The sequence below is a fragment of the Pimephales promelas genome, chromosome 3, assembly GCF_988280905.1.
Source record: "Pimephales promelas chromosome 3, fPimPro1.hap1.1, whole genome shotgun sequence".
NCBI classification, from domain to species: domain Eukaryota; kingdom Metazoa; phylum Chordata; class Actinopteri; order Cypriniformes; family Leuciscidae; genus Pimephales; species Pimephales promelas.
The window spans coordinates 18,212,126-18,239,660 of record NC_142771.1 but is presented as its reverse complement, the minus strand read 5'-3'; the positions used below and the strand labels follow the sequence as shown (position 1 = coordinate 18,239,660).

Below are 27,535 nucleotides of genomic sequence, written 5' to 3'. Positions count from 1 at the left end.
ATTTGGGCTTTTATTTACATTTAAACATTGATCAGTGAACATAAACTGAAGCTCAACCATACCTGCTTGACACGTGAGAATAAACCTCTTGTTGCAACAATGTCTCATCCCAAGACGTCATATAACTGACGCCTTTGGCCATACGTCAACATCCGCCGTTTTAGGGTTACCTTAAACGTCGGTTAGATGACGATCCTGGGGCGTCATCCAACTGACGCGTTACCTTTAACGTCAGTTAGGTGACGGGTAGGTTTAGGTCTAAGGTTAGGATTAGATAACGTCATCTAACTGACGTTTAAGGGTACCCTAAAACGGCGGATGTTGACGTATGGTCAAAAGCGTCAGTTGTATGACGTCTTGGGATGAGACTGCGCTGCTTGTTGAAGCTCAACCAAGTTGCATAACACAAGAATGAACCTGGTTCTCAAACGTCAAGCTAACATGCTTGAGCTTTCGTTTATCATAACTGATGTGTGAATTGATGAATGTTGATACCATGGTCTGGGTGAATACTCGATTCTGATTGGCTGTAGGGTGTCAATTAAAAAGTGATAGAGGATACCTTGTAAAAACGTTCTGGTGAAACTGATTGTTAAACGTTCAAAATGAATCAATAAATGCGCTGGCTACATCAGTTGTGAGTAACCATGGCAACAGGCAATCAAAGTATCCGTTTACAATTTATTGTATCAAAACAAACATCTAGTTAACCGTTATATGATGCCTACCTGCGTGTTTTAATTATAGATTAAAAAAACTAAAGTGTTACTCCCATGGCTAGACAAGCCTAACTTACATACGTTAAATACGTTAACTTTCTGGCTCGTAAGTTAGCTAAACTGAAGGGTTCTACGAGCTGAGCGGACTACAAATATCTCCGGTTGCTGAATAAACCATCAGGCGTAACCAGGGAGACCAAGTTTTTGTTTGTAGAAACTTTAGATTGCAATTATAAAACTAATTAAAATATAAATGAATGTTTAAAAAATGTGTTATTTGGCAAGTGACCATTTAAGCGTGTTAATGTCCTTCCAGATGTACATCGTCTAGGTATTGATGGACTTCGGCGGAGGCAACGGTCCTAATTAAAAAGAGTTTTTCGGTGAACTAACCCTTTAAGGAAACACAGCAAGGATTGTGCATTACATTAACTAAGAAAGCCAAAAAAGTCAGCTCTGATTTTATGTTGCCTTTAAAGTACATCATTTATTGAATTAGTTTTGATTAATAACTTGAAAAAGAGACACAGCTACAGTAGTAGATAATTACACTAATGAGGATTGCAATTAGATCAGGTTCTCTTCTTTACCATGGAAGGGTTATTATCCGAATAAACAAGCCTTGGATTTTCCTCATTAAAAATGCATTGCAAATGAGTCATTGTCTAGGATTTATCTCACACTCTGTTAATAGTATCAGTTAGCCTATACTGTTTGAACAATGTCTTGATTTTCAAAGTAAGTGAGTGGAAATTTACTCTGCTTTTTTTCCAAAGGTATTCCTTTCCCCATTATCGTCGCATGGGCCATTGGCAAGCTGTACTATGACAATGAAAAGTGAGTTTGCTGATGCTTTCTTTCAGTTCCTTACTTTTTTATCTCTGTATAATATCTGCATTTTACTCCATACACACAAACTCCCTCACCTCATTTACAATAAAAGCAATGAAAGGTTAGATTACCCCAATTATCTCCATCATCTACCCTCGTCTTGCTCATTAAACAATCGATTCATGATAAAACCAGAGAGGCTTTCTGTAAGTGATGCTAATTATTGCCTGCTACTCACGAAATTGATGAGTGACATTGATGTAAACATCCCAGAGTTCAATAGTTGTCAAGACATGATGTATACAGTTAAAAGATCTTCTAAATAAAAAGACTATTTATAAAAAAATAATAATAATAACAAATGACTAACAAATTAAACTAAAGCCAACATTACCTTCTTTAGTCCCAAGATGGGACACTACAAAGAAAAAAAAATTTATTTTTATTTATTCATATTAAATAGGGGTAGAGGAGCATATCCATTGTCCAGGTTTTATATAATGCTTGAAATATGGGATTATTGTAATATATGAAAATATGTTCACCGTTTTTGCAGATTTATTGTCCTCTGTATGTGAAATACTACTAGTTTTACCGTGTATAATATGAATTAAATAACAGTTACATTAATTAGATTTATTGTGTCAGTATGTCACAAGTAAGTAGGGAGTGTGTAATAATTTGTGGGTGGGTAGATTTGTGAATAGTTTGGATGGTTGGTTGGTTGGTTGGTTGGTTGGATGGATGGATGGATGGATGGATGGATAGATGGATGGATGGATGGATGGATGGATGGGTATGTGTGGATGGGATGGAAGGATGGGTAGATGGATAGATGGATGGGTACACTCTAAAAAAATGCTGGGTTGTTTTAACCCAATTTTGGGTAAAATATGGACAAACCCAATTGTTGGATTAAAAATGCAATTCATAAATTTATCCCAAGTGCTGGGAATCTGGGATTGTCAATATTTGACCCAAAATTGGGTTAAAACAACCCAAATGCTTTAGGGTGTAGATGTGTGAATGGATGGATGGATGGATGGATGGATGGATGGATGGATGCGTGGATGGTATGGATGGATGTATGCTTTGGATGGATTATTGGATGGAATGATGGGTGGATGCATGGATGGATGTTTTGGATGAATTATTGGATGGAATGATGGATGGATGGTTAAAAAGGGACTTTTTATTTCCTTTAGACTGTGTATAGAAAAGTACAGGGGTTGGACAATGAAACTGAAACACTGGCCAATGTTGGAGGTTTCACATCTATATGCATGGCGGCCAATCTTAATAATAATAATAATAATAAATTTTATTTGTAATGCACCTTACATTTAGAGAAAATCTCAAAGTGCTACAGTTTAAGATCATAAAAGCCAAAAGTTAAAAGTCAAAAGTTCTGCTAAAAAGAAAAGTTTTTAGTCCTTTTTTAAAAGTCTCAATAGTTTGAGGTGCCCTCAGATGGTCAGGGATTGCATTCCAGATCCGAGGAGCGGCAGAGCAGAAAGCCCGATCACCCATGGTGCTGAGCTTAGTCTTGGGGAGGAGTAGACGGTTTGTCGTTGATGAACGGAGGGATCGTGTTGTTGTTAGAGGTGTGAGTAGTTCTTTCAGATATGGGGGGGGCGTTTCCATAGATGCACTGGTGGGTAAGAAGGGAGACTTTATATTCAATCCTAGCGGAGACAGGAAGCCAGTGAAGTGAATGGAGGATGGGTGTGATGTGGTCGTATTTTCGCACTCTCAGCAGGATCCTTGCAGCACTATTTTGAACATACTGTAGTCTCTGCAGGCTTTTGTTTGGGATCCCGATGAAAAGTGCATTACAATAGTCCAATCTTCAGAGTGAAGCACGGGTGGATCAGTGATGGTTTGAGCTCCAATATCATGACAATCCTGATGGTATTTGATGGACACGACACTGCCGAGGACTACCAAACCCTTCTGGAGGATCATGAGCACCTGATGCTCAAACCGTATATCAGCATGATCATGCACCAACAGACACAGCAAGACTTGTGACAGAAGGGTTTGATGAAGATGAAAGTGACGTTGAACATCTCCCATGGTCTGCACAGTCACCAGGGGCTCGTTCTTCGTACCTCGCTAACTCAGTTAGCTGGATTTGATTGTTGTCGATTTGGCATGATCTTGGATCGTTTGGTTCTTCGACGCTCATCCTGGACTTGCTGTCATAGCAACAGGTCCGTCAGCTTGAACCTGCTCGCGAGCAGGCTTATTTCATGTAAACAGGATTAGATCGCGGCTGATACGGGAAGTCCTTTAGCGCAGCACGATAGTGTAGCCTAATTTCTGAGATTATTTTTTTTTCTCGTGAAACGATCGTCGTGAGGGTGTCGTTTATACTTTATTTTGTGGGAAATGCACATTAATGTTCGATTCGATGAGAAATGCATTTTTCCATTATACAGGTGATAACAACAGGATCCTGCATGGAGACAGGTGTTTTATGACCCCATTCCCTGACCCAAACCCCAGACCAGTCATATTACACAACATTGCCAACATCAGAAACATAGAAAAAAATTAATTAAGCCTAAAATAAAAGACAAGACAAATTTGCAAAACTCTATTTGCTTAGAGTTTTATTTCAATAGTTCTTTGTAAAGAAAAGCCAGTTATTCAGTCATATTTTAAGGTCAAGAGATATTAAGAGATATTAAGGTCAGCAATAGTACTCTGTGTGAAATAGTGTATTTAAGTCTGAAGTTTATTTTGAAGCAACTCTATTTCTAGTGCAACTTAGTCAAGTTATTTCTCCCCCTGATTTTTATTTTTTCAAAATATTCTATTTTCTGTTGAAGACTCAAATGGGGAACGAATTTCACCCTGTGTCGTTTGTGTCACACATGCCTAATGCAACAAATAAAAAGGAAAAGTTGTCTACACTGCCCACCCCTGTATCACTGCTGTGTGCAGACTCTTCTGTAGGCCTTTCTGTACATGTGGACTCCTGTCAGAAATAATAGGCATAGGCACAAGTAGAAATCAATTAAAGCCATCAATTCAATTAAAGTACTTCCTCAAAAGGACAGTCATCTGAAGTTTTCTTCACTCTCAAGTGCAATGTGATTGATAACTCATGGCAAAATATTTTTACATTAACATAAGTTTATCAGTTTTTACTTTCACAAGACATAGCAATTTATCATTACTCAAGATTTAACAGTTGAAATGACTAAACCAGCCAATTTGCATTATGGGTCTACTTCATTTAATGCAGCAGCAAATTATTTCACAGTGTACAAAGATAATTTAAATCTCATTTCCCAGTGATGTAGGTGTTGCTGCTACTGGTCCCTGATGTGGGTCTGGAAGAGCTGAACCCAGGGATGCCCTTCACAACAGGGCAATTCACATCCAACCCAAGGGTCAGCTCTTCTGCCAGGGTCAGGAGCATCATTATTAGTTTTTTTCTCAGCCTTTTTCCTGTTTGCTTTTATAAACAGACAATCATTTATTTAACAGTGCCTTTTTAAAAGAGACTAGTAGGCCTATAAGGCCTAGTAAAATTACCATTAGGCCTAAGTAGAATATTTTTGTACTTCACTTTCACCATGTCCATTATTATAGTGTGGTGACTCGACATTACAATGAACAAAGTAATTATGAAATTATGAAAATAAAAATAAAATAATAATAATAATAATAATAAGTTATTAAAACATCTAACATGGCCACCACAGACGAATTTAATTTGTCTTCTACTTTTGCCAGCACTCTCTCCTGGCTTTTGCACACTTTGAGGTGTTCCTGGCGTTTTAATTAAAGACTGAAATTCGGCATAACCTTGCATTAAAAGCGCTTGCTCTGCTTGGGAGAAAAACTGGGCGTTTTCTTTGGCCACGCTGAACAGCCAATAGCAGCGTTGCTGATCACTGGTTCTGCTATCGATACATGTCCCCTTTTAAACCAACGCGAGAACGCGCAGTTATCTCAGATAACTCAATCCAGCGATACTAATCATAAACAACAGGTGTGTTCGAAGAACCCAATTAGCCGGATCATGATTAGCACGATGATATCATCTTGGATGTCTCATTTGATCTCGGATGTTTTAAGCAACGTACGAAGAACGAGCCCCAGATCTGAATATTATTGAGGTGTTTTGGAGGAGCGAGTCCACCAGCATCATATAGTGACCTGGACACTGTTCTGGAAGAGGAACGGCTCATAATCCCTCTGGTGACTGTGAAGGACTTCTATCTGTCAATTGGTGCTGTATTTGGATGCAAAATGAGGCCCTCACCATTCTAACAAATTATTGTGTAGTAAAACCAGGTGTTTCAGTTTTTTTGTCCAACCCCTGTATATGCCAAATGTAAACGTAATGTGTGAGCCTCTGGAGTGCTACCAAACTAAACAAACTAATTTTCGCATAATTATAAAGTCTCTAACTAAATCTTGAAAAGAAATAAAGAAATAAATAAAGAAATAAATCTTTAACACCTCTTTAATTTACCTTCTCACTGCTAAACACTGTGGGAGCAGCGCTTCTCCACTGGTGCATTGAGTATGGCCAAAAATGGGTCACAGCTCTGCACAGAAAGGGAAAAAAGAATGCTAAATGCTAATTATAAAATGCAGCTAACCATACAAGTGTACACAGATTATGTTATTAATTTCAATGTCTGTATATATATATATATATATATATATCGGGTGTTCACTTTTGAAAATGTTTTCATCCCTTGGTAGAGGCTTGTCGGATTAACCTAGCGCGTCACAAACTGTATGTAGATGACCCCAGAAAGATATTTTTTAAACATGTGCATTTAAAAAAAAATAAACTGAGGCTTATTTTACCTAGATGAATGTGTGCATATTTTTGGTTGAGCTCCACAACCAAAAATGACAGTATTTTGCTATTGACTGTATCCCCAAAAGCCAGATGTTTCTCCCTTCCTGTAAAACTGACACACTCAGCCGAGACAGCCTGATTATGCCGTGTACCCAACTGAAACTGTAAGATTAACAAATCTGGTGCATATCTGCCCTAAGGACACACTTTCCTTCTATTCCTTGCTTTGTTTCTTTCTTTTCTTTTTATGGAAAAGCTTCTTTTTAGATATTTTCCAGTGGATGGTCTTTAATCACTTTACTGAACTTGTTTTACTAGGCTTGTTTAATCATTGCACCATAATTATAAACATTTATCTCCAAAACCATTTTTATTATTACACGGATAAACCAACACATTCTCACCCCAAGGCGTCACCTTTGACCATGCGTCAATATTTGACGTTTTAGGCGCCCTTTAGCGTCACTTACATGACGCGATCCTACGGCGTCATCTAACTGACGCTAAAGGAAAGCGTCAGTTAGAGGACGCGGTTAGGTTTAGGTATGGGGTGGGGGTAGGTAGGGTACACGCGATCCTAGGGCGTCATCTAACTGACGCTAAAGGGCGCCTAAAGCGTCAGATATTGAAGCATGTCCAAATGGTCAGTTAGGTGACGCCTTGGGGGTGAGAATGGGCTAGATAAACGGTTAAGCTGTCTGAAGAAATGGGATCAAAACATTTTATATACTTTATAATAATTGTAGGTGCTTCATCATTAATTAAGGTACTGTGTCTTACTCTTTCTGTGCAGGTGCTGGTTTGGGAAGCGGGCCGGCATTTACACTGATTATATTTACCAGGGTCCCATGATCCTTGTCCTACTGGTGAGTCAGCACAGTCATGATTCATGTCCACTTACACAAGTAATTTAGCATTTTTTATTTGTTTGGTGCCTTCCTCTTTCACATGAGTCTTATTATGTCTTCTATGATTTATTTGTGTAATTTCATATTGATGATAATTCATATTTGCCATTATAGTGTGTAAAATCGAGTGCTTTTTCTCTCTTTCCCTCTCTAGATTAATTTCATTTTTCTCTTCAACATTGTGAGGATCCTAATGACTAAACTGAGGGCCTCCACTACCTCAGAGACCATTCAGTACAGGTGAGATAGATTATTCAGCACAGACAGATCCCAAAAGAAAGGTTTTGCACAGAGGTTGCCGATAGAAGACTTCATGCAGAAACATAAAATGCCCCTGCCACGTAGGGTTTAATTTATTAAACATTTTGGCTAATTAAAATAGGCTGTTACCTACCAAATGAGTTAAGTAGTAATCTTAGCAATATACACTTCCCAAAGTTTGAGGTCGTTTGTTTTTTTGTTAAAGTCGGCGTGAAAAGGAAGTTGAGATTGTAATTTATTTTTTCTAGTCTTGACGTATATCCGAGTGAAACGGCTTCTGAAATTAGAAAAAATATGTAGGGCAGGGCTTGATTTCGTCCTTTGGGAATTAATTGGATTGTTGGAGGTTGGCCGTTGCAAACAAAATGGAGGCAGATTTGAATGCGATTCTCTGAGAGGCGGTGCACCGATAGCCGCACCCTCATCGGCTCTGGCCGCAGCCTTTCGCCATTGCACCATGACCAAAATAGAAGAGAGGTCGTTTCGAAGGGGGAGGGAAGGGTGATGTATTTGATTAAAGATTATAAGAGTACATGAATTAAGTACATGAAGTGCACAGATAAACCATTTTTAATAAACACTACAGCATTACATAAAAGAAGATTTGTCACATTTGATTTCATGCCGACTTTAAAGTTTTGTCTCTTATGCTCACCAAAGCAGCACTTAGCATTTATTTGATATAAAAAAAGTGAAACAGTAAAACTTTTTTGAGTAAAACTGAATTTGTGAATTATTATTATGATTTAAAAGCTGTTTTCTTTTGGAATATATTTAAATATGTAATTTATTCCTGTGATGGCAAAGCTGAATATTCAGCAACATTACTCCAGTCACATGATCCTTCAGAAATCATTCTAATAAGCTGCTCAGGAAAAATGTCTTATTGTCATCAATGTTGAAATAGGTTGTGCTGCTTAATTTTTTTTTTTTTTTTTTTTTTTTTTTTGTGGAAAGCATTATAATTGATTTCAGGATCCTTTGATGAATAGAAAGTTCAAAAGAACAGCATTACTAAAGATGGTTTTTGATCAATTTATCACGTCCTTGATAAGTAAAAGATGACACCAAGCTTCTGGATAATTTCCCTCAAAATGAGTGTAGAAAATGTTGTTACCTCAGACACATATCCTAAACTCCTTATGTGAAATAATAATGAAAACAAAAGGATAGAATAGTAGACAACTGGTGACATACAGTAAGAATTTAGAGCTAGAATATGAATCTGAAAAGCATAACTCTGTTGTGTAAGCAAATGTTGCAGTGTTGGGCTGCTCGGAGGCTCAGACTAACAGAGCAGTTTTAATAGGTACACAGTGTTTACACTAAATCATATAAATGGCTTACATCTAATTGCCTCTGCTCTGCATATTAAAAATTTATATTTTTACATTAAAAAAACCTTTCACACTGTAATATGGCTTTCGTTTTGGGTAGATGGAGGAGGATGAGCAGACTGAGGTACTGAATTTAGTCATGTTTTGTGTCTGTTCTGAGTTCTGGAACTTTTTAATAAGCTGTGTTGCTGTGCCAAACTGTTGTGTGAAAAAGAGAGGATGGGGTTGATGTGTTGAGAATCTCTCTCTCTCTCTCTCTCTCTCTCTCTCTCTCTCTCTCTCTCTCTCTCTCTCTCTCTCTCTCTCTCTCTCTCTCTCTCTCTCTCTCTCTCTCTCTCTCTCTCTCTCTGTGTGTGTGTGTGTGTGTGTGATTCTCATATTCCCTTCAACTATGACTAATGTCCTTTTCAGTCACAGTCAGTCGACAGTCGCCCATAGCAAATACAATACATACTGATTAAACCAAATTCATCTCAATGTCGTAGCATTCAACTCTTTGTATAAGCAACTGTGACGTTACTCAGACACCATTATTCAGACACCACCTGGCTAAAAATATTATTTTAATAAAATTGTATGTAGAATACTGTATATTGCTAAATGTGTGATGTGCGATTTGTCAATCAAATGGAAATCAAGGGCTGGTTGCATAAACTTAGCCTCTAACAAGTTTTACCAACTGTAGTAGGAGTTAGACAAGAGTTAATCTGTCTTTCTTACAAATTAGACCAATCCTTTTCTTTTTTTCTTTTTTTCAATTATTTTATGTAACTGACATCTGTAAAAATAACAGCTGTAAAAATAAAACTCTCCATACCTTTTCAGTGCTATTTTTTTTTATAAATCAGAATAGTGAAGTTAGGCACTCTGGAAAGGGTTAACTGGTCTAAACTGTACTGTGGATGCTGAGAAATAGAAATTAGCATGTAGTTATAATGTATCATGTAGTTTCAGTAATGAAGCGTTGACAAGGTTTCTCTACTCTTAAATGTTTCTGTGTGTGTGTGTGTGTGTGCTGCACAATCTTTGTGAAAGCGAATGACGTAAAAGCTTTATGGATGCACCAATGCACCCATATCCATATGCACATGCATACCCTTTGTACCCAGATGCTAATCCACTGTGACCGACATTGCAACAATACAAAGCAAGTTGAAAATCTGAGAAGTTGTTCCAAACCTGTATGACTTTCGTTTATCTTCGGAACATAAATTAAGATATTTTTGATTGAATCTGAAAACTCTCTCAATCCTCCATAAGTGATCAAAACTTGCCGGCCCAGAAAAGTTATTAAAGACATCGTTAAAATAGTGTAAGTGACGGCAATGGCTCAACCTTAAGTTTATCAAGCGCCGAGAATACTTTTTGTGCGCAAAAAAAAAAAAAAAAACACTTTATTCAACTATTCATTTCCTTCTCTGTTGGCCTCGAGTTAGTTCACGTAGTAAAACTGTGCAGCACTTCCGGTATATTTCCAACCAATAATGAACCTTACCTTTGTGTGATGTACTACAAAGAAGTGCTGCACAGTTACACTATGTGTACTAACTCGAGGCCAACAGAAAAGGAAATGAATAGTTGAATAAAGTCGATATTTTTGTTAGTTGATTATATTACACCAGACTTATTTCCTCTAAAGCTTGTCTAAACATATCTTTAAAACATTTGTGTGTCTATTTTTAAGCACAATGTTCTGGAAACCTGTTTGAAATGGTTATTTTGTTTTATTATTTTCTTAAAACTAGTAGGGCAGAAATTACTGCATATTGCAATATCTGAAGACATGACTTTTTATTTATACAAGTCTGGTTTCATATCCTCTTCTCTTCTTCTCTAAATCTCACAGGAAAGCAGTAAAAGCCACACTGGTTCTTCTGCCCTTGCTGGGTATCACATACATGCTGTTTTTCGTCAACCCTGGCGAGGATGAGATCTCACAGATTGTCTTCATATACTTCAACTCTTTCCTTGAGTCCTTTCAGGTAAATAAGTGTGATTGTGACATATTAATTGTGACAAAACAGATCTGAATCTGATCTTTACAACTTAGAGGTGAAAATTCTGAGAATGAATTATGTTGTCCCTCCAAGTGAACATGCTTAAATGTAAAGGGATTGGATCCGTCTGGGCTGTTTTGTTTGTCATTTTAAGTTCAAGAAAAGTGTGGGGCTTGATCTGAGGTCACCCTGAATCACAGATAGATATCAGAATACACAAGCAAAGCAGAGCGTACAGTGTTGCTTAAAGTCAAAGTGATAACATTGATCTGTTATACCTAATAAGAGTTATTTATTTGCACATGCTGTCTTTTACAAAAAAAACAGTTCTGAGTTAATGAATAAGTCTGAATAACTCACTAATAAGCCTAATTTGCATTGAATATAATGACAATAACAAAATCTAAATATACGGCTCAGTGCTATTTAAGTGCATTTAGCTCTTGGTTAAACTGGATTCCAGGTGCTTAATGAATAAGATGCAAGTTTTGTGCTGAAACATCACATGCTGAAGTGGTGCAGCTCTTGCTACTAAGCACTAAATGCATTTGTTTTTGCAAAAAACAATCTGGTCAAACCAGTTGCACAGCTAAACGTTTTATAATGTTTCGTTTTTTTATGAAGTCTCGCCCACGTTTTCGGAAATCGTCATTCCATTTCCTTGTGGTGCATTTCTCACATCAATCCACAGTTGTTCATGTCACCCGAAGCACGCAAGGTCAACTCTATCCCCTGTTTTGCACACATTTGCTTCCTGGTGTGACCCCGGGGTCTCTCATGCATGTTGAAGCCATGTTTTCCACAGATTCATCTGGCCCCACATCTGTCCAACTCCTCATGGGAATGATAATTCATCTGTGCAGAAAATTGAATGTTAGGGCACTCTTGTTAGACAAACATGCTGAAATGGATCTTATGCTGAAAAGTATCTTATTAATAAAATAACTATTTTAAAAAAATTAATATTTGATGAGGTTCTTTTTAGGTATTTGCCTGAAGGCAACACTTTGACAATGGAAATAAATTCATCAAAAACAGATTTTATATTATTTAATTTAATAAAGACTAAAAGTGATTCAAAGCTTACTTAATGTTAAAAACAGCAAATGTTGTTTTACAGTAAGAATAGCATTTGTTAACACACTGAGTAACTATTTGTATGTCTGTCGAAATAAGAAGATGTTAACTATTTTTAACTGAGACTGTAAATCTCCTTTGTATACGAGGCATAAATAATCCTCACATTTAATGACCTTTCAAAATTGTTAACATCTTATTATTTCATAATATCTTATTATTTACACTTTCTAAAAGATATTATGAACTACTGACAACTCCTAAATAACTTGTTTGTTAATAATGTAATCATTTAGAAATGATAAATTGTTTATTAATAAAGAATGAAAATACAATTATTAAACAAATTATGGATACGCTTATAAATCAAGAATAACTGTATTTATAAACTGCTTACTAATGACAATGCTTTATAAATTATTAATTAAAGTTTTACTAATGCTTAAATAATGATTCATAGCATGCTGTTATTAAAATGTTACCCATAAGATAACAAATGCAATATTGTCCAGTGTCTCTATCCATCCACTGTCACACAATATTAGGCAACGGACAAATTTAACAGTTCCTTTATAACATGCAAATTATTCATTTAACTTTTTTTTAATGGGTAGAAAAATGCATATGGAGGAATTATTGTCAAACAATTTCCATTGTCCCCACCAGGATATAATGTGACCATACTGACAATAAAACTCTTTATTGTTTCATTCAAAGACTTTTACTGAATTTTTAACCCCATTGTAACCCCATGGGGGGTTAAGATTATCCATCTCAGATAAGTCTATGCATCATTTGATGAATAAGATTTAGAAGGGAGATGTTGACAATACTGGTTCTCTTTTTATGCAGAATCATATGCATATGAAGTTTTGGCTTTTTGATGAGCTGTGTCGTACACAAGTGTTTTGGAGTGTTTATTTTATGATTATGTATAATTTTCACATATTTTCATTTTCCCTCTTGAAGTTTATGTTGAAAGGATTTTTTTTGTTGTTGTTGTTTGTTTGTTTGTTTTCATCATTATATTTTACAAACTCATGTTTTGTTAATGTAACCCAGTCACCAGCAGCATTAAAATGATTTTAGAATTAATTAATTTAGGATTGACAGCTAATAATTTAGGCAAGGTTGAAATGAATAAATTGAATAAATTATTCTTATTTGTTCCATTTCACATTGGATATCCTAACTTGTGACAATGTGTGAAATAAAATAGGTTGTGGATGGTGAAATTTGAAATCTTAATAAAGTGTAAATGTCTCTCGTTCTCTTTACAGGGCTTCTTTGTGTCCGTGTTCTACTGCTTTTTGAACAGTGAGGTAAGAAAGCCCTTTTCCCGATCTTCTGTTTACAGGCTTTTTTTTTTTTTTTTTTACGAATGTGCCCTCTGCTTTTGACTCGCAGCAGTGGGTCTCTTTGAAGTGCAACACAGTCAATGCAATTCGGGTAATTCAGATTTCCTCAAACATGGCAGCCCCGATGAGACCTGGCCAAAAAAAGAATCACATCGAGACCCTCTCCATTTACCCAAAGCCACCCTTTTGGCAGGCAGTAACTATAAAAACCTACTTCACTCATAAAATATTCATTCCTGTGACGTCTGAATTTGGCTTGTATTACATGCCCTTTGAAATAAACTGTAAACCTTTGAGAATTTCCAGCAAAATATTACTCTCTAGCGTTGTGCCCAAATTTCAAACGTAAGCACATCTTACGCATCATGTTGTCCCTCCAAGTATACATGCTTAAATGTAAAGGGATCGGATCCGTCTGGGCTGTTTTGTTTGTCATTTTAAGTTCAAGAGAAGCAGAAAAGTGTGGGGCTTGATCTGAGGTCACCCTGAATCACAGATAGATATCAGAATACACAAGCAAAGCAGAGCGTACAGTGTTGCTTAAAGTCAAAGTGATAACATTGATCTGTTCCCGGGACAGCGCAATGTCAGATGTATGACGTTATGAACTTGAGAAGGTGCCTTTGGCTCCAATGTGTCTACGCAAACATGATCAGAACTAAAAGGCCTTTGGTACTGAATTACAGCTACAATAATAAACACTTGCCTCAAGTTTTTTGAAAGTCAAAATGATCTGGCTTGGAACTGCAATAAAGCGCTTTCTTTCGTTTGTTCACTTTCTCTCAACGTGTTGCATTGCAGTTTATTAAGATTAAAACTATTAAAAAGGATAGTTTATTGTCGTTTACTATAGTTGCAGATTTTTCTTACAAATTGTACACTTTTTTTCATAGAATAAAAATGGATGTTAAGACTCTAGTATCAGAATGTAAGGTATACAAATATACCAATAATATACAAATACAATCAAGTTTGAGTATAGAGGGAATGCATTGACGTCACTTTCCCGCCAGAATAACCCCCCTCAGCCTGACTAAAGCGAACAATTTTATCAATTTAAACTAAATGTTGGACTCAATATAGAGTTCCTTACAACTTACTAAAGATCCAGTGATCCATGTATATTGACATGCAGCCAGGAATCGTGTTGCCTGACATTTATGTTTGCCTGATTTCGACACCGGGGAAATAAAAACAATATAGACATAAACACAGTGTTGTAGTCGAGACCACCTCACTCGAGTCCGAGTCGAGGCCGAGGCCGAGACCAGAGAGAGTCGAGTCCGAGTCAAGACCGAGTCCATAGAGAGTCGAGTCCGAGACCAGAGACGGTCGAGTCCGAGTCGAGACCGAGACCAGTGAGGGTTGATTACCTAATTTACTTTTAAATTTACTTAGAGAAATCCTTTTTTTTTTTTTTTACTGAATTTACTTAGAGTTTAAAAAAATTATCAGTTTAGGGTAAAAAGGCCACATAGTAGGTGGTGTTAAAAGTAATTTTATTACAATTTGTCATTCGCAGTTGCGCACTAGAAAATCACCAATCACTGGGCGTGTCAATCAATTTAAAGAAATATTTTATTAACATACATTAATAATCATGAAAAATATTTTGAATTGAACACGAGTGGACTCGGGAATAAGTCCGAGTCCTAAAAAAAAAATGTTCGAGTACGAGTCAATTCCGAGTCCAAATGGACACGAGTCCATGACAAGACCAAGACCATTAAAATATGGTCTCGAGACCGAGTCCGAGACGAGTCCGAGTCTCGAGTACTACAACACTGCATAAACATAAAGCAAATTTGCCTGTGAATGCTTTATATAAATACAATATAGGTAGGTTTAAATCCGAGTGATCACTTTTGTTATATATAGCCTATATACGTATATCATCATATCATCCAGCCCTAAAACTTTAGTTTTTTTTTTTTTTTTTTTTTTTTTTTTTGGTCAGTGTTTATTAAAAACATCCAATAATGCAGAATATGCACTGATAAATATTTAATTGATGAGTTGTTAATATATATCAGTGTTTCCCAACCCTGTTCCTGGCGGCACACCAACACTGCGTGTATTCTTTGTAACCCTTATCAAACACACCTGACTCAACCCATCAGCTCATAATCAGGTGGGTTAATGAGCTGATGAGTTGAATCGGGTGTGTTTGATTAGGAAGACAAAGAAAACACGCAGTGTTGGTGTGCCGCCAGGAACAGGGTTGGGAAACACTGATATATATAACAATACAAAATATAAATTCAGCATATTGACACAAAATTATAACTGCAAATCCACCTTTCGCTGACTGGAGAACAGTTGTTTCTTTGAATTGCAGCGATCCATTTGCTTCTCTTTCTATAGTAGTCTGTAAAAGTATACCTCCGATTTTTTTGTCAAATCTAGTTGTACAGTCAATCGCAAAGCTCTTTCCCACTTTACATGTGTTGTGTTTGTTTTTCGCGGCATTCACGGTAAAAACAAATACAGCCGTTCAGTATTTTTGCCACTTTTTGCCACCGGCCTACGGTGACGTCACGCGCATACCCTCTATAGCTTTAATAGCTGGGGTTTGACCGGTTCGGTAACACTAACTACACAGGGGCAAATGAGTATTGCATTATTAACACTCTAATAACTACTATTAACTAACAAAAACTGATTAACGAATTAGTAAGTAATAGTGCTTAGTCGAATGTGGTTTTTTCATAGCTCATAGAAAACTACTAAGAACTATTCATAATGAAAGTGAATAATTCAGAATGGTTAATTAATTCTGAAGTGAAGATCATGAATGAAAAGCATAATAACTCTAGTAATGACTGAAATTGTTTTGACTCATGACTCATTGTTTTCAAGGAAGGCAAGGTTTTGGATATTAATGGCCCATGTTACTACATCCTTCTTGTACATCGACTTGGGAAAGCAGGGTTTTATTTATGAAACTCTGAAAAAAAAATATCAGGGATTATTTTCAGCAACCACTCTGAAAGCTGTATTTGAAAGCTAGCTTTAAGTGTCAGCAGTCACTGACCCATGGGGTTTAAGTTTACAGAAAAACCTTAAAAGAGAGAGTCAAGCTCTTAGAGCAAAGTAAGAAGTTTCTTTTCAGATGATTTGAACGCGATTGAGTTTGATCTTCTGAACCCCCTACTTGACACCCACCACAGAAGTTAATTACATACAACGCCAGAGCTTTACTGTTCACTTCTGATCAACTGTGCTGGCCTTTGAGCCTCACAGGCATGGGCAACTGTTCATGCTGTGCCATGGGCTGCCAGCAACTATTTCATGCCCATTCAAACCGTGGCCCCTCAGATTGAGCTAAGTATGTACCTTGAATGCAGAATAAATATTTTATCTTTGATAATTCAGTTCACTAGTGATCTCAGGCTTTGACTGTTATATATACAGTATACTGTGTATATATATACAGTATATATACTGCACATACAGTACTACACACACACGCACACACAAACAGACACAAGTCTACTCAATATGAAATCTTTCTGCTCCTGAGCATTAATAACTGTGACTTGAATTATAAACATGTTTGGAAGTTATCCATATTTCTTCTGCTTCAGCGGCTTGTGAAGTGTTTACTGGTATAAATTCCAGTGCAGGCAGCATTGTTGACACATGCTTTGGGGACTACGAATCAAAACCTCAATCTGGTGAGAGAGCAACCGGCGTGGAAGCTGAGCTCTATCCATAGCGCATCGGGGCACCAACAGATATTTGACCGTCGACCGTAAAGTATATTAAATGAGGTGAAGCCAGAGAGGAAGAGTAAATATTTACTGACATTTGTTTTTATTTATATATTTATTGACATCTCATTGATTTGTGGAGAGAGGGGCCTTTTAAAGTACTCAGACTCGTCTTTCTGAAAGCCACCGCATTGATTCAGTAAAAGGCACAACCCCCTACCTGGGGGTTAACTGATGGAACTGATGAGCACGAGCAGCTAATACTGAGCATGCGTTTACTACAATACATACAATCAGGTACAGTCACGGTAGCTTTGGCCTGGTGGTATTTATAGCATGGGGGCGGGATGCTTCAGATTCTAGAGAGCATTTGATTGGACAGAAGATGTGATGAGAAGCTAAAGTCCGTGGTGACGTCATAAAAATCCATGATCCATTTTTGCGGAAGTGAGAGACTTTAAGTTTTGAATGCTTATATCTCCTAAATGCAAATTTCTTCATTTTATTTTATTTTTTTGGAACACAACAGCTTAATTATTAAATTAAGGCTAACATATTCATCCTAAGAGCTAAAAAAAAAAACTTACTTAGCTAAAAATTGCGATTTCAGGGGGCCTTTAAGGAAATGTCATAGGTTTGGTTGTTAGGGAGAGGGTTCCCTGCTGCTATGATACTACGCAGAGTATGCAATGCAAATGATTTTTTTTCTTTTTTTCTTTTTCTTTTTTGGTGCTGTGTGCTGTGCAGCGACCGCACAGCACATTTTTGTTTTGTTTTTTCATTAAATCTTTTTGAACAAAGACAAAAGTAAAAAAAAAAAAACATTTTGTATTAGAAATTTGGATGAATTTATATTGAAATATAAAAACACTGATCTGACTATTAAAAAAAACTGTCACTTCTCTCTCTTGTTATTTTAAAGCGCAGTAGGATATCTGACAAGGTTAATGTAATGCAAATACTAGCGCTGTTATACGAGCAGTAGCATGACAAGTGACTGGTTTGACAGAAAATACATGCTGCTCTTTGTTGCCATGTTTGACAAATGAATGACAGAACTATACATTTGACATGGGTGACCATATAGAGCACACGACAATGGAGAATGCAAGGAAATAGTGTTTTAAATTCAATAATCCACAGGGTCAACTACACAAAGACAAGACCGGACCAAAAACTGAATGAAATGGAGAACATATGCACAGACTAAATTAGGTAATTAATTAACGAATGACAGGTGAACGGAATGATTAATCAACACACTAGGAAACTGAGTCAAATTTGAGGGCACACAGGCAAACAGGAACAATACTAAAACACAAATAAACTAAGCCAAAATAAAACATATACAGTATGTGACAACATTGGTGTAATTAATAAATGAGGATGAATAGCTTTAAAATCACTTAATTGTTTTGTTTACATCACATATGCATAAATTGTCTAACCATTTTTATGTTATTTGTCATTTTCATTTCTTGAATTGAATGATTTATTCTATTGAGAGAGAGAGTGTGTGTGTGTGTGTGTGTGTGTGTGTGTGACAAGTCAATACTGCTCTTTTATGTGAATTAAATCATTGATAACTATGCAATTTAAATGTTATTCCCCTCATATATGGCATTAGCTACATTGTGTTACTAACTTACAGTGAAACCTTTCTATAATTGAACTATATTCAATTTTATTTTATTTTTGTCCGCAGGTTCGCTCAGCAGTTCGTAAGCGGTGGCATCGCTGGCAGGATAAGCACTCCATTAGGGCGCGGGTAGCGCGGGCCATGTCTATTCCCACCTCTCCAACGCGGGTCAGTTTCCACAGCATCAAGCAGTCGTCGGCCGTCTGACCCTAACAGCGAAGCGAAGCGCCCATCCCCGTTTCTTCTGCTTCCGCTCTATTCATCCTCAACTAATCAACCATGTCCTCTGCAAAACCCAGGGATAACAGCTATGGGCCAAACAGGGTATGATCCTCAGCTGAAACATAGATGAAGGGTGGAAATATACACAAACAACTGCCGAACACAGAGAAGATGAATCTGTTTCAGAAACAGATTGGAGCATCGCTGGTCTCAGACAATGATAGGAGACTGTGGAAGGCACACAAAAAGGTTGATAAAGACAGAAAGAGTGTACTCATTCAATAGCTAAAGTTATGAACAGTCACATCATCTCCTCCTGATCTGCTTACCTATCTTCTCTGATTGGAGACCTCAGTTTATTCTTGTTTCCAGAACTTTCACAGTAGGAATATATTAAATATACACTACATGGCCAAAAATAGTGTGATTGTGTTTGAATGGGAGTAAATCCCTTCATCTATATTCCAACATCTATTGGAAAATCTTACAGAAGACTGGAAGCTGTTAGGGGGATAAACTTTTTAATGGGAATTTTTTTTTTTTTAATTAAGGCAAGCAAGCACATATCCACTCATATATAAAAAGGTGAAATGTGTTTATAAATAGATTAGATTAAATTAATATATTAAAGAAACCTTTTTGACAAAATGACTCTATAAGGAGAAATGTCTTAAATGAGCTTTATGTCTTAAACGAGCTTTACGAACTGCTTAATTCATAACATTTTATTACATTGAAAACAAAATTAATTAAATCTCCATAAAATGATCCCATGATGTGAACCCTAAAATGTTCTATATCAAGCACCTGACAGAGTGTGAGTTTGGTTTTTAGTTGTCCACTATATGAAGTTTTGGTCAGATAGTGTATTAGTTTTAGGGTTTGGGAGTATTTTGGAATCGGAAAACAAACTGAATATATTTGACCGATCACAATGTGAACTTATTATTGTTATTGAATCTTTTGACTCGATACTTTAGAGATAAATGTAATGAGTTTCTCCGATTTGTTCAGTTTGTGACCCTTATGCTTTCACATTACTGCAGCTAGTAATAGTTTCCTCTGATTCTCATACATTTCTGTGAGCTAACTCATTCAACATGAATGCTTTTTGCTATGAAATTATGAGTACATCTATAGCTGCATACATCATGTCATACGCATACGCAAGTGCGATACATTTTTTACAAAGACGAAAGGTACGTGCTAATGCTCTCTAAGCCAGTTTGCATCCTGGGACTCAAGGATATATCTAAACCCCTGAGAGAAAGAGGAAGGAAGCTCATAGGAAAGGGAACAACATAATGAAAGACTCTGATGCCTGCTAAAGTAGAAGACGACACTCTCCGATGCTAAGTATTTAACACAATCTTTTAAATAAGGGGTTTGTCTCAGAACAAAAAGGATTTTGATTTTATCCTGCATTTGGAGCTGCGGCCAAGCAAGCAATTGAATGTATTTCAATTAATCACTCCAGCTCTCATTTCCATGCACAGTTCCATATAAATTCCTACTTATCATGCAGGCTTACGAGACGATCATAATACTAAACACTTGGGAAATTGGATTCTGGAAACTGTTTCAAAAAAATACTAATTGTAGTCTCACATGACTGGATGTTGTTATTGCACGAGGCTGAACATTTTACTCACCCTCATGTTGTTCCAAACATGTTTGACCTGTATGAAACAAAATGAGAAAGTATTTTTTTTTTAGTAAGAATGCATTTAATTGATCAGTAGTAATAGTAAAGGACAGACCAAAGGATCCTGATCTTTTTTAACACATCACACATAAACTGTTTTTAACATGGACAATAATAATAAAAAAGTTTCTTAAGCACCAAATCAGCATTTATGAAGGATCATGTGACACTGAACTGTTATGAACATCCAGTTTGGAGATCACATGAATAAATTACATTTTAAAATATATTTAAATAGAACACTCTCATTTTAATGTAATATTTTCCTCTCCAGTCACTTGAGAACTTCAACAAATTAATGTCACTGAGTTAAACTGAATCAGTTTGATCTGTGAATGAATCTTTCAGACTGGTTTTGCCTGATTCAAAAAGATTTGACTCAACAACAATCTAGAATTAAATTGAAGGTCGAATGGGTTCAAAACAACATGAGTGTGACTAAATCTGATGGCAGCTTTCATTTTTGGGTAAACTGTTCCTTTAAAGATGTCAGTGATTTATTTCAAACGAAGTGCATTTCAAAATTTACATTGCTATTGGTGGACCATATATTTTTTCCTAGCTTCTCTGGACAGTTTTTTTTGTGTGTGTGTGTGGAAGGAAATCTAAATTTAACAAATAGATAAGTAGAGTGCATTTGTGTTGATCTAGGACCAGCTTCTCCCAACAGTTTAAATCCCAACAGAATCACTCAAAAGAATCACCTCAGCAAAATCTGCTTCGTTATCATTAGAGAGTCAAGGGAGATCTGCGTGCCTTGCAGGGTCATTTAACGTTTACCCATGTGTTAAAACCCTCGCTAAGCTGAGCCGCCAATGACCGAGTCCTGTGACCGCTCACTGCTGACTCAGCACAGTGAAGCAGATTTAGCTTTTGTGCCACATACATCCAATCAATCACATCTGATAGGGAGAGCAAGGTTTTTTTTAAAAAAAAAAAACTGACTCAGGACCTCCATCTATGCCTCTGTGCTTTTCTGACCTTCCTGAAGTACTTGTGCAAAGGCTTCAGCAGATTCCCCATTTGTTGTGTATGCATGTCCATGGGACATCTAGTTGTATGTAGGATTGTGGAGTTTGCTAATTACCATAGCAATGTGTACTCTTGACAAACCGAGGACCAAGCCCATTTCACTGCTAGAAAACATAAACACAAGGTTTGTTTTAGTGTTGATTCTATGTTAAGGCTTGTTCGGTTGTTAAATCTGTTTTTAGACTGTGCACACTTTTATTTTGCAGTGAAATCTGATCCGTTTGTTCTGACAATGTAGTAAATATCCGGATGCCAAGAGGCTCATGCAACATCTAAGAATTGTTGGCGTAAAGAGAGGATGGAAGGCTGGGCATTTTGCCTCTGCTTATGTCAATCATGACATCACAAGGCGCATTAGAGAACATTAGTGATGGGTATTTTACCCATGGCCATTCATGCATATATACCGTGTCCAAAACCACTTATATGTTCACTATTCACCACCCAGTGAAGGCTTTCATAGTTCGCTATACTGTATGAGGAAAGAGTTACAGAACAAATTCAAAATAAATGCCTCTCTTTTAAACTTTATCAAAGAATTCTAAAAAAACAAATGTATCACAGTTTCCACAAAAATTGTGATAATTCAGCTTTGCCTTTAGAGGAATAAATTACGCTTTTTAAATATGTTTAAATATGTTATTTAAATTTTAATAATATTTCACAATATTAAATGTTTTTTACTGTATGTTTGATCAATTTATTTTAGCCTTGATGCGCATAAGAGACTTTTTTGAATGGCAAACCTTTGAATGGCAGTATGTGATGTACAGTAGCACCCCGAATCATAATTTATTATATATATATATATATATATATATATATATATTCAGATCTGACCATTTAGACTGAAAGGCAGATTTAAAGGGGTCATATGATGGTTCTAAAAATAACATTATTTTGTGTGTTTGGTTTAATGTGATGTGTTTACATGGTTTTAGGTTAAAAAAGTCATTATTTTACACATACTGTAAATTATTTTTTCTCCTCTATGCCCCACCTAAAAATGCGCAACACACAGTCGAAAAATTTTAGTTGTATGAACAGTGTTGTAAATAAAGCTTAAGCACTGTTTTCTAATTGTATTCACTTTTTTGAAGGCCAAACAAAGTAGATTAGCTTTCGCAACGAAAAACATGGCGGCAACAAAACACAGCGAGAATAAATGCTAGTTCTTCTTTCTTCACGTGTTCAGAAACTTTGCCCCCACTTACTGACGTAGATTTATGGGGGAGTGTTTGAACGAAGCGTTTTAGGAAGGTGCCAAGCCTTAAATTTTGTAAAGAATATCTCTTTAGGTTTGACACTTTGACCTTTGTAACTCTGCAGATCTTATTCGCACAAACAGCTACATAACATATTAAGAAAAACAAGAAACCGCATCATACGCCCCCTTTCAAATGTTTTCAAACCACTTATGGATATTGTTGTTGTTTTTTTGTTGTTTTTTTGTCTGTCGTTACATATTTTTTTTAAGCCTGCTGTACAATTGCCTTAGTGTAGGCTATTTAAAAAATAAGGCAGATCAAAATAATCAAAAACTAAGTGAATCATCCCATCCCATCCTCACAGTACATTATACAACAATATATCAGTATGCGCTGTCAGCCAGTCATTATGGGTTTATTTTGAGATTAATGACCATATAGATAATGGTCTAACATTATTAGATGTCTGCTTTTCCTTCTAAATACATAAATGGATATGAAATAATATTGATTTAAGTTGAAATTATTTGATTATGTTGGGAGGAAGAATTGGGAGTGCTATTGAACTAGAACACAAGAAATTACTTTTGATGGACAATTGTGAAGTAAAGTGGTCAAAATTATCTGACCGCAACTGACCAATTAGAATCAAGTATTCCACAAACCCATGTAATGAAAACAGAGAAATCAAGAAACCAACCTGGATGCTGAATAGCAAAACTCCACAGACAGGGATATGATGGGTACAAAAATGAGAGAAGCTTATAGGTTACTATTTATGTCAAACAGATCTGTTTGCTGGTGCATGTGAAATCCTGTCATTTGAGGGATCTGATTTAGCATCGTGGGAATGAAGACTTTCACAGCACTGCTCAGACGCACTCCGTCAGCCTTTGCCTCACTATTTATAGCCGTTTGACAGTAAACAGCTCATGTGTTCACTTAGTATACAGACTCAAGGGGGTACTAGTAGAAGGGCCCTCTAGAGTTGCATACAATCTACACAACATAGAATGATATTATAGTGTATTATCCTCCTAAAGAGTTAAATTAGTCATGTCTAGTGAATTAGGTGTTAGGCGTTAGGAGCCATATTCTTGTCTATTAGTGCTTGCAGTGTCTAACAGTACCTAAACCATTCATGTACCTCATAAGACATAATCCAGTGATGTATATTATTTATAAATTATCAATCAATCACCATGTTCTATTCACAGTCAGTGGCATTCGATGCGAATTGGTGGTTTCACTATGCTCTTTCTCAGAACATCAAGCTCTTCTTTAAAGGTGAAGTGTGTAAATGAGTGCCATTTTAATATGCAGACAATTAAATGTAAGCCATTTATAGTTGTGAAAGATGTGTAACTCGATGTGTTTGCTCGAGCGGATTTGATTCAGCCATTGAATTTCTGGTGATACTGCCTGGTGTGCTGTTAGTTTTCTAGATGAACAGATTCTTGATTTTCTCTTGGCAGGTGATAACACGAGTGAATAATCCCATAGACTGACATTTACTGAGCCATATCTCTTTCGGCTTTGGCCTAGCAACCACCCGGAGCTTAATTTGTTCGGAATACTTTAGCAAGCGCTAGAGGCACATAAATGATACACTTCAGCTTTAAACCATAAAAAAAAAATACAAAAGAATTGGAATTTGGTTTTGTGACGTGTGTACCACCTGTTCAGGACTCACTCTATTTCCCTCTTTCCTTTTGGCTTTTGTTGGTAAGTCAGACAAAAGTCACCATTCCAAAGCAAACCACCATTCTCCACAGCCTCGAACATGCGATATTCCAAAGGCACACACGGTGTGCTCCTCCAACGTGCCTCAAAAAAGGCCTAAAACACAAATCTCTCCGTAAGACTTGTCATTTCATCTCTGCATAACTCAAATACCTTCTAATGCTCAAAGATTAAAATGTTCAGACTCACCATTCTTGGTAAGGTCAGTGTCTGTATCAGATTTGTTGGCCGCCATCCTCCAGCTGGAATAGTATTATCAGTATTAGTTCAGTCATTTCTATTAGTGCTGTCGTTTCTGTGTTGGTGAGCTTGATTTTCCATATCTGAGAGAAGCAACACTGGTGGACTGTGTTCTTTTGTTTCTTCTATTCACAAAAAAAATGGGTTTCTTCATCACTATTTTTGTCTCGTTTTCCAGTAAAGATTTGATACATTTGAATACATTTAAAGCATACATTAAAACGTATGATTGTGTAAAACTTTAAGCATAAATGTAATAAGATTTGCCTAGGTTTATTCTTATAATTTAAAAGAACGATTTGTCTTGTTTTAAAGATGTTTAAGTTCTTCACTGGAAAACAACACAAAAATAATTACAATTATATTTTTGCTATAAGTTTATTTTTCCTTTTTTAGAGGTTGTGAAGAAGTTCTTCCAAAGTTGTGAAATGTACAGCTGTGTAGCTGTATTTGTGACAAAGATGTCAATATGTAATTTTTTTTTTTTTCCGGGTATTTTATGTTGTGTTTAGTCGCTGATGTGAAAGTGTACAAAGAAAAAAAAATATTTATTTATACATTTATGGCACAGAAGAAAAAAAAAATCTATATATTTATCTCACTATTTATATAGGTCAGAAAACACAAGCCTATGTGACTCATATCAATATACTGTATGCATAGCATTATTAATGTCCAGAATGTGTGAAGACAATGTAATCTTGTATGTCTTGCTTTTTGTGATTCTGTGAGACAATCTTTGCCTCTGTCATTTCCTCCAGTGCTTCAAGAACATTCTATTTATTACTTTAGATATTTCGTTCCTCTTTGTTTTATGACTGATTTCATGTTTGACAGAACTGTACAGAAATTTATATTAAATCAACTACACAAAGATTAAAGTCATATGTTGAAGGCATATAGTACTGTGCTGATCAAGATGTGCATTAAATTGTTTTTCTTTTCTAAAATCCTTTTCTTTTGTGGTGTTTTACGTCCACAGGTTCGATATTAAAAGTTCAAGGCATGAATCATGCTGTGCATACGTCACTTCAGAGATATCGAGTTCGTTGAAATGATATGTTGTTTCCCTTTAATTACATCATGTTTTTTTTGTAATTCTACAGAAATGCTTGGAAGCCTACTTTAGGTTAACATGACATATGAGCTATCTGTATTCAACGGCGGATATATTTTCTTCAGGATATGCTCTAAAGCTCTGAAATAACATGTAATCTTAGCCAGAACAATGTGAGAGGGAGAAAGTTGATCTGTCTCAGTCTGAGAAGAAAAAAAACGTGTTCTCGCATTTCATTGAAAAAAGCTATTTTTATCTGGTTCATTTGGCTTGAAAAGCTCAAAATAGCATTTCTTTAAAATTGTGGGTTTCCTGCTCAAGTTACCTTGTTGTTTCTCATTACAGTGATAAGCATTTGAATACCTTGACACCCCTTTCAGATTTGTCTCGTAGTCTTTCACCTTCAGCTTCTTTAATGCTTTTGCAATGACGTATAGTATGACCGTGTTCATTGCAGTGAAATCAATTGATTGATATATGTGTGTGTTTTCTGTGTATTTTTTCTTAGAGCAAAAAAATATTGTTGGTTTAACCTGAAAAAATGAAGTAACCTGGTTGCCTTCAAAATTTAAGTTCATTAAAATGGAAAAATTGAGTTAATTATGATCAAAAACTCAAAATATTATGTTATCGGAACTACTTAAATCATTTAAGTTGATCTGACAAAAGAAAAAAATGTTGTGATTACAAATCATGAAATGTTTTGACAGTGTATGACCATAGTTTTAAGACAAAAACAAACCTGAAAACATCAGCATTGCATAAGTCAAAGAGAACAATACTAGATAATGGAACATGTAGGGTTGGTTTTTATATGAAACCAGATAAAGGCCTATGGGATCAGGAGAATGCATTAGTAGAAATGCATAAATGGATACGCATTTTTATTAGTATGATTAACCTATTGTGAGATGGATTTATTTTGCATTATTACAGCTACAATGGTCCTTTTGAAAGCAATCTGCTTCAGAGCAATTGCCATAATTGCCCTGTACATTGTTAGAACGTCGTCAATATAATAATGTAAAACCTAACAACTGGATGCAAAAATATTCAGCAGGCCTGTTGCTCTCTTACTAATATCCGCACACCATTTATGCCCTCATGTCAATCCAAACCCATATGCTGTTATTTTTTTCCATGCATGAAAGCACATAGCTCTCGGCATATAATGACAGTTCATAGTGATCACAGCTGTCAAGCTCCCAAGTTCCCAACAGGAAAAAACACCAAATACACACAATGAAAGCTGCTCATACTGAATGACAATAGGGTGGGTGAATAAGGACAAAACATTCATTCTTAGGTGAACTATTCCTTTAAATAACTTTAGATTTCCACATACGCCAAAAAAAAAAGAGGTCAGGGCAGAGGGTCATATTGCAATGACCTCAATAAGTCTTAAAAGACCGCAGAAGAAATTGGTTTTGAGCATGTAGAAGCTCAACAGCATTCAAGACCACCAAAATCCAGCAGAAATCTTCAGAATACTGTCAGAGACAAATGAGAAGGACACATAAGTGCATAAATCCCATGATCTTGAAGAATGTGATTCATTTTATTAACCATTACCAGAGCTACAATGCTAGAAAGACATTCTCAAACTAAAGTGCAAATGTAATGAATTTCATAATACGTACTTATCTCCAAGGCCAGT

General features: G+C 36.2%; 1 protein-coding gene across 1 annotated transcript in view; it reads left to right on the top strand.

The window, feature by feature from the left end:
- The window catches only part of crhr1 (corticotropin releasing hormone receptor 1), a 126,438-nt gene extending 100,666 nt beyond the window's left edge, over nt 1-25,772 (top strand). Inside the window, exons 9-14 of the mRNA XM_039686822.2 lie at nt 1,496-1,556; nt 7,175-7,247; nt 7,444-7,529; nt 10,734-10,869; nt 13,242-13,283; nt 18,738-25,772. Coding sequence (XP_039542756.1) covers nt 1,496-1,556; nt 7,175-7,247; nt 7,444-7,529; nt 10,734-10,869; nt 13,242-13,283; nt 18,738-18,878 — 539 coding nt within the window. The 3' untranslated portion in view covers nt 18,879-25,772. The remainder of the gene's footprint in view (nt 1-1,495; nt 1,557-7,174; nt 7,248-7,443; nt 7,530-10,733; nt 10,870-13,241; nt 13,284-18,737) is intronic.
- The last annotated feature ends 1,763 nt before the right edge of the window (nt 25,773-27,535 follow it).